The following is a 12,849-nucleotide window of genomic DNA, read 5'->3' on the forward strand; positions in this document are numbered from 1 at the left end:
GCATTTTGGTTATGTTTCTTTCTTTGCATATCGTCACTACATATTTCACTCATATTAGGGACACAGCTGAGTGGAATCTGCTGCGAAGTGCTGATTAGAACTGCGTGGCATATTGCTGGCATACTGCTATCATTTGGCTATCTGGGTTAATAGTCTTTCGATTTTAATAGTCTTCCTGGTATTTTCCGCCACACATATACATATATGTAATAAATAGAATCCTTTTTTTTACAATTTTGAGAATTTATTTTTCTCCAGATAAATTATTCGCGTACTTACGTTTAAAGTATTTAGTTAAATACACACACATATATATGTATAACACATACATACATGTGTGTTAGGTGGAATATAGCGAAATTAGAGAATGAATTAAGAAGTAAAAAATGCGTGATTCTTTCCATGAGAGTACATTAACTAGAATAATTGCGCACAAATAATTACAACTTAATTATGACTTAATTACAATGCGTTACATAGATCAATCCGCTGTACATAGGTTGCACCGAGAGAAAGATGATTAGACGAGCTATTCTCTTACTAGCTGCCATTTCTTAAAGATGTTCTTACATACATTTAAAATCGCAATTATATGAAAAAAAAAAAAAATCAAATTGACATTAATATCTTTATACATATCGAAATAAAACAAGATATACAATATTGCGTGCTGTTTTCGTTGCTATTCCTGTTATCAAACTGACTTTTGTGATACATTTCCCTTCTCCTTACATTAAGCCATAATATTTCTACTTTATACACATCAAACGTACATACATAAATATTCTCATCGATCTGTTCAAAGTTCAAGTTTTCTTTCAATTGCACAGTATTTTGTTAACACAATATTATGGAAAGGTGAAAATCATTTCAAAGTTTTATGTGATGTTTGTTTGACACATATCTGCCATTTTTATTTCAAAGATTTCTCTTACTCACGAGGATTATACGCTTATTTCAGATCGCTTATTTTCTTTTTTTTTTGCTTGATAAAAATAGTGATGTTTCAAGATATAAGGTACAAAATATAGTAGAGATTACTCCTGAGTATATATATATATATATTAATTACTTTGTCATTAGAATATTAAAAATCGTCAAAATCGCACGCCGGATTATTAAAAAAAAAACATCTATATCTAGCTAATATAATATGTGTACATATAGATGTGCACGTGCGTGGTGTGTGTGTTGTGTTTGTGCACGCGCACACATATGCGTACACGTGTATGAGATTCTTGTACATTCTATCATATATTGGTCTTTACAAATAAATTGCGCTTATAAGCGGATAAAGGCACGTGTGAACGTCTATAATCCGAGATTCCGGTTGTTCTTCCAGTTGTTCGTTTTTAAAAGCTTATGCAAATAAGACGAACAGTAAAATATAATTCTCACGAAAACTTTTTTAAACTGCGAATGTGCAATAAATATCGACAAAATTAATGGCAATCTTCTTGTTAATCCTTCTGTGTACATACACACATTAGACCAAAACTATTATTCCAACATCCTTCGAGGATGGAGAAGACAAGCTATTATAGTTATAAAAAATTTTTTTGTGTATACAAAAAGTATTTTCTTTAGAGATATTTAAAGATATTAAAAAATTGAAATGTACACACACGTTACTTGCATAAAAAGTAACAAAGATTTTGTTTGTGGATCCTGGCCACCCAATTCTCGTCGTCATGTTCTTATTTTTAAAAATCTGTTGAAATCCGTTGACAATCTTAGACATGACAGTTTGTCAAATCAGCTGTCTTTTTAACAACAAAATTTGTCGCGGATTTAACATAATCTATTTTTGACAAACTCGAATAAAGATAATATAATCTCTTCATAATAATTTTATCTCGTTTAGAAATATTGATGTTGCATGTATAGTATGGAAAAAAAACTATAAGTTACGACTGTAAGATTATTCGATACGCGGCGCCACATACCGGGTGGCTGTGGTTGACGCGTTGTTGGCGGTGGTTTTTGCGAGAGACCGTGTGCACGCGAAAGGCACGTGGCCGGACGAGGATTCGAGAAGCCGAGGAGCGAGCGTGCTCGTACTCGAGGCGAAGAGGAACTCCGAGCGTAACTCGCAGAGGAGATGGTCGCTAAGGAGCAGTCGTGCCGTGCGTCGAAACCTTATATAATAAGAAGCCGGTCGTATCGCCCGTGCGAACCGAGCAGCTGATTTGTAACATAAACAAGTATTTTATTGTAATAAAGATTTATGTGATCTAGTGCATTGGAATTGGAGTGTCGAGATAATTTATTGAATTTACACTAGTCATTGTCGAGTCGTGAGCTGTCTGTCGTGTCGAGCGGGGAACAAGGTGTCCTTGGCTTCGGTATCTTTGGTTTGTCTCTGTTGTCCGGCTTTGTTCTCTGGAAGTGTGCCGGTTATACGGATAGGAAAAACAGTCGTGACTTTGAAGCGAAAACTCGGTTGTTTGGTAAACGGCTGTGAAAGTCGAAAACATTATGTAAGCCGTTAGTCGTCGGTATCTCGAGTGGAAGAGGAAAAATAAAATCGAAGTTAATATTCGAAAATTTAACGGTAATAAACAAATTACACGACAAATAAAATCATTTGTGTTGTGATGCGAATATAGTGTGTAGATAGTCTTTAGACATTTTTTAAAAATAGCGAATACACACACACATTATAAAAAAAATGTATCAAGTTTCAAACGGCAGATCCAATGTGTGGAAGACAGATGTTCTAGATAAAAAGTAATCTGATGATGAGTCACCTGAAAATTCTGATCGCGCTTCGTTTTCAATTCACATACGTTCCACAGCATACGCACATAATGCAACCGTTCAAAAGTTTGCAATTTTCATCCCGGCACATGATACACAATATACATACGGTTTAGAATCTCGAAGAAACGTTTATCGCATAGGAGCACTTTCTGGTTTTGTGCTCGCTTAATGTTGTCCGAAAAATTGACGTGTCGTTAACTTCGTTCGTTCGCGATTTTATTTTTGGAAAGGTGAAGATTCACCCGATAAATGGCTATCTCGAGGATACTCGTTAATTTTGGTTTAGACGGCGTAGGATAGCCGAAGGCTATTTGTAGATTTCGTTAATCTATCATCAACTCGAAGTGAACCGCGCCAATTTTGTCGGTACGACTGTGCTTAATATTTTTCGCCCACGCTTTGCATTCCACGTTTATCAAGATTCCAGCTAAAAACAAAAGAAAAACAATAGAAAACAGATATATAGAAAATAATGAGATTAAAAACAAACATGAACAACGTGATGCAATTCACGTGTATCCATTTTTACATCGATATGTTGTGATATATATTTCATACTTACTTCGCGGTCTGACAAAGTGTACTGCAACCAACGGGCTTAAGTAACCCTCGGAATTTTCGTAAGGATAAAAATAACCGGGAAAACCGCGTCGCGGCATGTAGTTAATTGGTCCGATGTTCTCCTGATCAGCGGGATTTTCACCCTCGCAAGACACCCAAATTGTGTTCAGCTGTAGAGAATTGTTTCCTTTTAGACTCGCGATGTGCTCCTTGAGATCAAGTGGCATTTTCTCCGGCAAGTTTTCGGTATCATTGTAAAAATCTGGTCTCCAGCCGTAAATCTGACAAATAAAGATATTATAAAAAAAAAGAATATGTTACACAAGCTACCTTACAGTGCGATAAAATCAAATTGAATCTATATTTCGTATATAAGCGAGTACCTTGTTCAGCTTGAGAAAAATGCAGGGGGCGGACTTGTGATAGTTGTATTTGTTTTCCTTGGTGCACGGATGCCAGTTTTTCACGTCGACGTCGCAGACTTTTCCAGGCGGCGGTGGCTGATTGTAATCGCATTTGTTGATGTTAGCACCGAGACCCAGAACAGATCCAGGTGTTATATAATCTGAAAAGTGACAAGGAAAATAATGAAACAAAATGTTTTCTGATGCAAATTCGAGAGTTTTCTTCTCAACTTATATTTAACAATATTCGGAAATTAGATTACAAGAATTTGAAGCGTGACCTGAGATATATATAAAATATCTCAAATGAGATATGAAGTTTTTTCTCTGTTTGTAGAAAAAAAATTAATTTACCTTTTAAAAAAATTTGAAGTGAATCAACCCAGTGTTTGAAGTTTTCGCTATCGGTACCTTTGTACCAAATCAAGGTGCTCTCAACATTCTCCGTCGGTGGCATCGGCCTGAATCCTAGTCCTGTGAAACATAAACGTCAACTTTAAAAGAATTTGTTTGAAAAATACACCAATCACTTTCTCTTATCTTTATTTCCCAACAAAAATATCAGAAAATTCAAACACTACAATTAAATAGACAATGTTATTTATTTGTGATACTTTTTTATTTGAAAAATACAAGTAAAAGATGAACCTTGCCTGGATTTGTTCCAATGATGGACCTGTCGAGCTGCCACCGTGGTACTCTTGGATCGAGCGTTTGAAAGAAACCCCAAAAACAAATGGCAACAAGCGCTGCTAAAACGCCGTAGAATACCAAGTAAAACAGTCCGATTTTACCTAAAAATATAAAACAGTATATTTTTGAGAGAAAGTTTTTTATTTGCAACAAACATATCTGAAGTTTCTTGTACATCACGTTACGCGCGCGTATGTCTTTCCATTAGGAGTTTTATTTTTTTTTTTTTTAAATAATCGTAATCACGTACGTGTAAAGAAAAACATCCGAGTCTGTCGCGCATACAAAGGCACCTCATTTGATGTAGGTTAATTGTATTAACCGCGAATTCAATTTGAAGAAAGATCAAAGTGCTCCCCCGGTCAACTGGTGCAATTCAATTACGCGCCGATTTAACGTCTCGCGACTGCGCTCTCATTTCGCGCGGCTATCGAGTCCTTACCGCTATGCTGTATAATATATGTATAATACGTAGTCCTTGGAGAGAGAATCGAGAATCTACATTTCAATTCTCTCTCGTGTTGCTCAGAGACGGGATTGATTAAGACGAGATACGACATGATGTATGTATACTTGTATAAAATATTCCTCGAAAGATTTTGTCTCATTTTATTGCACGACTTTGCGAACGCTTCGGTTGCGCGCGAATTAAATGTGATAATTTAGGAACGCGGAGTGCTAGATCAGAATCGGGAATTCAAAATAGATCAATTCTTGTCTTTCTTGCGACTGTCTTCTCTGATAGAACAAACAAGATAGGTATAATAGTTTGTAAACTAAAAGATTGGCGTTTCCTCATAGTAAAAAACAATAAACATATACTGCGCTTGCTTCTTTTGTGAATAAAGAACTTTGTTCTCACGGAAATCACGGTTTTTTTGATTATTTAAAAAACGAGGTTAGAAATTAGCGGTATGTGCTTTATTACAATTGTCACGTTACGACAGCGTAATTGTTTAACTGCGATTTTACGATTCCAAGAAAATGCTATAAATAATTTTGTTACAATTTGTTTTTTTTTTTAGCACGAAACCGGTTTGCAATACCGATATAACGTAATACCGATCAGCGTTCTTCGATAGCACACTGTGTCTGATTCACGATCCGAGTTTAAAAACAAAAAACAAAACAATAACTTAGGAACAATCTGGTTAGATCTTATATAATATTAATCGTTTCCAACTATTGAGAAAACTGTCTTATTTGTATTTATTTTTTATTTAAAAGAAATACACACGTGTAGTGACGAAATGTTTTTTGGCATATTTCCAGTGAAATTTTCCACGTGACAACGAGTATATTATGGGAGACGGCGATATAGTTTCGAGCTTCCTGCATTTACTTCAAGTTTTTTCTCAACGGAAAGGAACTACTTTGGATATTGCAAAACATCCCCGACATCTCTTCCACAAAAGAAACCGATCAGAAAGTAACGTTAACTGAAACTATCTTATTTTCACGTAAGTAAAGTACAATAAAACGTTTATAAAATAAAAACATTAAAGTATAAACTATTATTTGTATATATTATAACTGTGAGTGCTGTACTTCGATGATAAGAGTACATCAAAATCTCGATCGAGAACAATAAAAGCAAAGAGCGCTCGGCGAAGCAAATTTTTCAAATGGTAAATCTCACCAAGTATCTCGAACGTAAATATATCTACGTCCGTGTTTCTTGTAATGAACCTCAACTCTGACAACTGTATATATATTGTATATATATATATTGTCGACTTCCATGAGATTCGGACGATCTCAGGTGAATTGTAACTGAGAACGAAAGATAGCGGCTTTACTCGCGCGTGGGTGTACCCTTCGGAATGGCCCTAAGTTACGTAATGCTGTAATGCCGCCGTTTAACGCCAATTGACCTCGTTATACACGTTTGCGCTAAAGGAAGTTTAACAATTGCCATTCAACCGGGCAAACCGTTGTGTGTGCACCGCGAATCAAACGGGCTTCACGCTTCCGTCTGTGTTTCTCTCTTCTTACTTCCATATCGTACTCTTCTCTCGACTGTCACCGTTCCAGATAACGCGTAACAAATTCATTGATAACGTAAAAAACGACAACGACGACGACGACGACAATAATACCATTCGGTACAGACTTCACGCCGACGGAATATCGGAAGCGCGTCGACGAAGAATCTCTTCATAGACACGTTCGCAACTTTGGTTTTTATTTTCTCGCGTTAAAAAACACATTACAAGTGTCTATTTTCTGTAATCAAGAAGAAAAAACCTAAATCGTCGCGATGTTGTAAACGCGTACCGTAACCGAGATTTTCACATCTCGACTGTGTGTCAAGGTTAATTGTATCGCGAGTAACAACAAGTCAGCAAGTGTTTTTCAAACCTTTAAAGTTAACTTGAAAGTTCAATGCCACATGCGCAGGCTTCTGAGCCAATTAAACAGGAACAATTTTGCGAATCAATACACACAGTTGACGTTGTTGCAAGTCTTCTGTTGGCTGCGATGAGGAAACGGATGATGAGCCCGATCGAAGATCGGCCGGAGATTGCCGCCTATCACGCGCAGAGATTCATTCGCGCACGTTACAAATTATTCACTCATGAACAACAAGCTTCGATAAACGATACGTCGAATTTTTTTACTCTAATATGTTTTTTACTCGCAATTTACAATTCGTCTTCCATATCTGCTTCTTATTTTTCGTGTTCAAGATGTTAAATTTACCTTAAACAATTTGAACACATATTTGTCTGGTCTTTTCACAAATTTCGATTTGTTCTCGTCAGTGTCTCGGTCTTTCAGGATCTTCCGAGGCTCGAACAGCATTTGTTTGTTCGTTCGTTGCTTTGCTTCGCCGACACAGAGATCAGATACACACAACGTGTTTATCAGAAACGAAGAGAAAGAAAAAACCGAATATATAACCGAACATTCTAATTCTTTGCGCTCTTGCAAATACCCGATAGACTGAAACGACTTCTAGCGCATTTATAAAATTTGTCTCGAGCGCGATAAAATTTTTCTCCAATTCCGTTTGAAAAAGGATATCGTTCGATTTGCATAATCGCACGGCGTGGGTTTTTTTTAACTGTTGCGCATATATATACACTCGCGGAGGACTATGAAAATAATCGCTAAATTGGTGTCGTAAAATATACATGTATATCTACGAGTGCGGACGCACCGGACATCAAATTAAACGCGTGTGTATACGTGCGAAATGCATTTGATTCATCGTGGATCTTTTCAGAGAGTGGTTGCAACAATTTGAGAGATTATTTTTCGTGTAAAATATAAAACCCTAAGCGTTTTGTGGGGATATATATGAGAGAAGGGTTCGTTACACACACGCAAAAAGCACGTGACGCGAGTAATAATTTGTCGGGTCGTCATAGCGACAATCGCAAACACATTCCGGGAAGGTAGGATAAAGTACAGAAAAGAACCTGGCCGACGTTACCTGATAGGACTAATTAATTGACTCCTCACCGAGCGAAGTTCTATCGATGTTTTTTTTCGAACGTTTTGTTTCTCCTCGTTTTTGTTTCTCTCTCTCTCTCTCTCTCTCTCTCTCTCTCTCAGATAGGAGGGTTTTCAGGGAACAGTGTCGCGAGGCGACGTATAAGAAAATTTGTGTGCAATTAAATAGATAATTATACGCGATAGCGCAGACACCTTGGTCACTGACACTATCGCGTGCCAAGAATATAAGTGCGTTAATTAGTGGTGAGTCACCGCGATTAATCATTAGCTAAGCCACGGCGATACATGCAGAGATGATTAGGACGTCTTTTAGTAGTTCATTCCGTTTTGCTCTAATGTGCCGCTAATGTCAAGCCGATAATGTCACTTGTTAGCGTCCATTAGAGAACAAGAAAAATTTGAAAAATTTGCGCGAGAAAGCTATTTTGCTTTTGGTGTTTTGGTTAGTTTTGTGGGTGCACACACAACTTTACTCGGAATAATTATGTTAGGACTGATTCAACAAAGCCAGGTGAAATTTGCCGCATGCTTGAGGAAAAAGCGGAAAGTGTCACACACGCGCGTTTTCTTCGCTTCTGAAATTTTTGAATCGACTAGGTCGATGTAACAATTAATATACGTAGTTTATTTATTGTGAAAACATGTGTAAAGATATAAACAAAATTATATGTTTATAATATTCGTCACACATTAATTTCGACAATTATTGTGTAATTTTTTCGAAGATGTTTTTGGAAAAACATTTGAATTTGAAACACGTTATTGGCGTGATTGCATTTTAAAGAAATTTCATTTGAAGAAATTTCTAAATTCGTTAAAAAAGTTACGATTTTATTGATGGTGACATCTGACACGCCCTGTACGCGATATTTTCCTCAACATGCATTTGAAAACGTATCTTTCTCACATTTTTTTTCTCTTTTTCCGTGTACGCAAACGCGCGTCTTTCAAAACTATTCCCAAAGAGATTAGATATCGGAATAAAATGATCGATATATATATTTGTAACATTAGTATTCAAGTAAAGTATCGGAACGATTGTGATACCGCGATGTGTTCTCATGCTTTGTCAAGTGACGGCATCGTTAAGTAATTGGTGCGAATCGATCGCGTTCGATGCCGACAAATTAAAGTGTAGTGTTTTTCTACGGAAAACACACGTATATGACGAATAAACCGATCTCTGTTTACTGTCTGTCTGCGTCAGAGAGTTAGTCTCTCTGCCTTTCTCTCTCTCCCTCTCTTTCTTCTTCCCTCCCACTCTTTCTCTCTTTCTCTCTTTCTATGCGTGTTTTCTTAAGTTTTTGGTTCGTTTTTTTGATAAACCTTAACTCGAGGAAGTTGATAATTGTCTTGACCAACGATATATTACGTCTTATGTGTATATAAAAAAGTTTTGGAGATGTTTTGCTTAAGGTCAAGATTTAAATTGCAATATAAAATACAACAGTGAAATATGTTAATATGTAAAAGACGTGTCTAGATATAAAAAGGTAAATAAAAAACGGAAAAAAGATGGAGACATAGAAGAGAAGGAGAAAGAGAGAAAGAGTGTGTGTGTGTGAGTGGTTTACTAACTATATTATAACTTTACTGTGTAGACACACTTGTACAATTTCTTCCACAAGCCATAACTCTAAAGCCGGCAACACTGTGCTTACCCCAGCTACTAGCGGTCCTGCCCATGAATGCGCCGGTCTCACGATTGTACAGAAAGGTCCTCATAGTTTGACTGGCCGACATGCTAGGCGGTTTCTCGTACGGGTTCATCAACTCCATGGCGGTAACCATCTTCGGATCTTTGGTCACCATTGTGTACCACCTGTTTTAACGACCTGTTGCGATTTCGTATACAGTTCACAGAACGCGCGCACCCGCCCGCCGCGTGTTTACTTGAAACACACAATTGGGAAATCCCGACACTAGCCCACTAACAATAAGATAACTTGGGATCGGTCGCCGTGTTGTCGGATCGCGCGAGTCGCTTTTTTTATGTTTCTGTTTTTCTTTCTTATTCCCTTTCCTTCTACTCCAACAATCCGCAATTCCGACGCGACGAGTTTGCTCCGCCAACAGTTGGTTCTCCGGCGCCACCAGGTTGACTAAACGCACCCGAGCGCGTTGCGACCTTCCTCCTCTTCTCTCACTCCCTCCTCCACGTTCTTCTCTTCGTCACCATATATCTTTACTCACTGCCCCACCTTGACCGCAGGTTCGGACCCAGTTTTCTATAGGGCCCAGGTTTTGTTTACATTTGTGCATACATTATGCGTTTCGCAAAGAAGGTTTGTATTCTTCGAACTTTGAATTAAAAAATGTCACACCGTTGCGAGTAATTTTAAAACTACTAGTAAGCTATACATAACAAGTGACACAGCCAATGTTTTCCTGAATCATCAGCGAGAAAGAGATAGTAGAAAAACAACTTCCTCTGTGTTTTTGAAAACAGATTTTTTAAATATAAATCTTTTTAAATTTTCTTTTAAATTTTAAAGTTAGTGTCACATCCTTCCGCGGTCTCTCGGTATATATATAAGTTTCATTGACGGTATAATCTTGTTTCGACATTCTGTACGAGAATCACGCCTATCTAAATCGATATTCGAACAATCGACGCGCTCGGGCATATTTAGCGCCGACAAAATTGTCCGTTTCCCGTTGACTCGAAGAATGCCCGGTTGCGGATGCACCATAACGTACCGTGCCAACGCTATTATGACGTGGCTGGAGCAGCGGTTGCAGGTGCGTACATATTATGTCAATGATGATTCATTGACATCGTGTGTTGCAATACACACACATATCTCAATCAGGGACGCGGTTCTTTCTCGCGGTGCCCGTTGCTTTCATTATTAAGCTCAAACACGTCGAATTCAGCGTATTGTTAGTCACCGACGTTCCAAGTTTTTCATTAACTTCGACGCATGTTGAAAAACTAGCTATCTAAAAAAAAAAAAAAAGCTATATCGCGCCTAACGGTACGTTTCACATTAAAAATGTTCTATTATTTGCAACTCTCTTCTAGAACAAGTGAAGACAAACTATACATAATCGTTTTTCATCATCTCTCATTAATAATCTTTTCTTCGTAAATTAAATAGAACTTCAAAATCTCAATTAGCTTTAACGTTTTATTGATGTTTACAATGCTGTTCCATTAGTTTGAATCCTACGTCTCTCGTAGCGATTAAACAATAAGTTGCTGAAACGATTTGGCATCTTCGCTTATCACACTGATCATGAACACCTGCCCACGACTGACTCTTATCATAATTGGCGATGCTCATTTGTCGCGATGCAAAAGGCCGCGACGATGAAGTTCCTCGAGCGAATCTGTCTGGCAAATTGGGGGCTAAGGTCAACCCCACGTGTGTGTGACCTTAGCGGGCCGCGCGGCGCACGCGTGTGCGCGCGCGACAGACCCCGGTGCGCGGCGGGTTGCAGCGCAGAGGAGCGCAGCGGACTGTCCGATTGGCGGTCCACTATACTACCTACTCCTTTTATCACACCGGGACGCGAGGAGGCTAAAGCGCGTGTAATGTGAGTCACACACGGAGACCGATCTGAATTGATCACATCCTGCCTATCTTGTCTCGTGCGGCATTAATGTCATTGCCGTCCGACGGAGAACTTGGGACGAAACAGACGGAAGAATCTCGGTGATATTACCTCCCCGGCCTCTTATCCCCCTCACAACGCGAGAGCGCGATTTAACGCGGCGAAGATTTCGGGATCGATCGCGCCGATTCCAACAATTCCGGTCTACACACATGTGTTCTCGTTTTTGGTTTTGTTTTTCTTTTTTTTTCTTTTTTTTTTATTTAACAATACTATTTGTCACTTTTATTTACAGTACTACACGAGTACTACAGAACAATTTGCGGATTGCGTGAACAGGATGAGCAGACTGTAATTTTCTACACAAACGGAGTCCTCGTTTTACCGCCGCACTATTAAAAAATGTCTACCTACACAAATAACACACTTTTATATAAAAAAGAGATTAAATTGGATATATCTCTCCCATCTTATCTTAAACAATATTAGTGTATATATATATATTAGTTTATACTCGTATTCATGCATTTGTCTAATTAACTACATCTCCATAGCTTTTATGTATAGATTCGATTTATTCTCCATAACATATTTCAAGTATATAATAATGTCATCAACAGTCATGTGCGCCTGTCGTAACATACGTCTCTCACATTATGGCCAATCGTGTCTAAATTGTTTTGTTTTATTATTAATTCACAATAACTTCGTTCCAAGAAATGAGGATTATAAAAAAAAAAAAAAAACGTATATAGGAATGAAATGCGATCGTGAAAATTCGAAGCGCGGTGCAAAACGCGTCTATCTTGCAAGCATTGCAACTCCCGTGTTCTTTCGCGCGAAAACGTCAAGACTTAAATTATAATTTAATGCAAATCCGTGCAACTCTATGCATATAAAAATAGGCAAATGTGTTCGCATGGTTGCAATGCCGCGACATTGATGAGGAGGGCGACGGGAGAGGGGCAGTTTTATTCATCTCACCTTGCCAGTTCTCTTTCGTATTTTTACACAGCGCGCACGGAAATGCAGTCAAACTTGTGGTCTTTATTCATTTTCGAGTCTAACGCGTATCATACAACAAATTTATCGCCGTTATTATTATCGTGTTACAGTTATTTCTCTTTCTCTTTTTTTTTTTTTTTTTTTTTTTCAAATACAATAATTATTCTTCGCGATTGTGTGTGGTAAAAATTTTTTGTTTACACATTGCCGTGGTGCGCGCGTTAATGTTTAATAAACTTGCATGACAGCAATATAGATGATGAATCGAAGAAACGCGTGTGATCACAAACAATCGTGACCACACGTTGACAAAGGAAACTGGCAATTGGTAACGCTAATTACACACACGCACACATACATTTTCTCTCTCTCTCTCTCTCTCTCTCTCTCTCTCTCTCTCTCT

General features: G+C 37.9%; 1 protein-coding gene across 1 annotated transcript; it reads right to left on the bottom strand.

The window, feature by feature from the left end:
* Positions 1 to 2,576: 2,576 nt before the first annotated feature.
* LOC109861035 (sodium/potassium-transporting ATPase subunit beta-2-like) lies at positions 2,577 to 10,003 on the bottom strand. The gene is made up of 6 exons (XM_020440513.1): positions 9,545 to 10,003; positions 4,382 to 4,522; positions 4,083 to 4,202; positions 3,708 to 3,889; positions 3,326 to 3,605; positions 2,577 to 3,190 (listed from the first exon to the last, which is right to left on the bottom strand). Exons 1-6 carry the CDS (start codon positions 9,693 to 9,695, stop codon positions 3,087 to 3,089), a joined length of 978 nt encoding a protein of 325 aa, XP_020296102.1. The 5' UTR covers positions 9,696 to 10,003; the 3' UTR covers positions 2,577 to 3,086.
* Between the last annotated feature and the right edge of the window lie 2,846 nt (positions 10,004 to 12,849).

The sequence above is a fragment of the Pseudomyrmex gracilis genome, unplaced genomic scaffold, assembly GCF_002006095.1.
Source record: "Pseudomyrmex gracilis isolate BER0280 unplaced genomic scaffold, ASM200609v1 scaffold_548, whole genome shotgun sequence".
NCBI lineage: Eukaryota > Metazoa > Arthropoda > Insecta > Hymenoptera > Formicidae > Pseudomyrmex > Pseudomyrmex gracilis.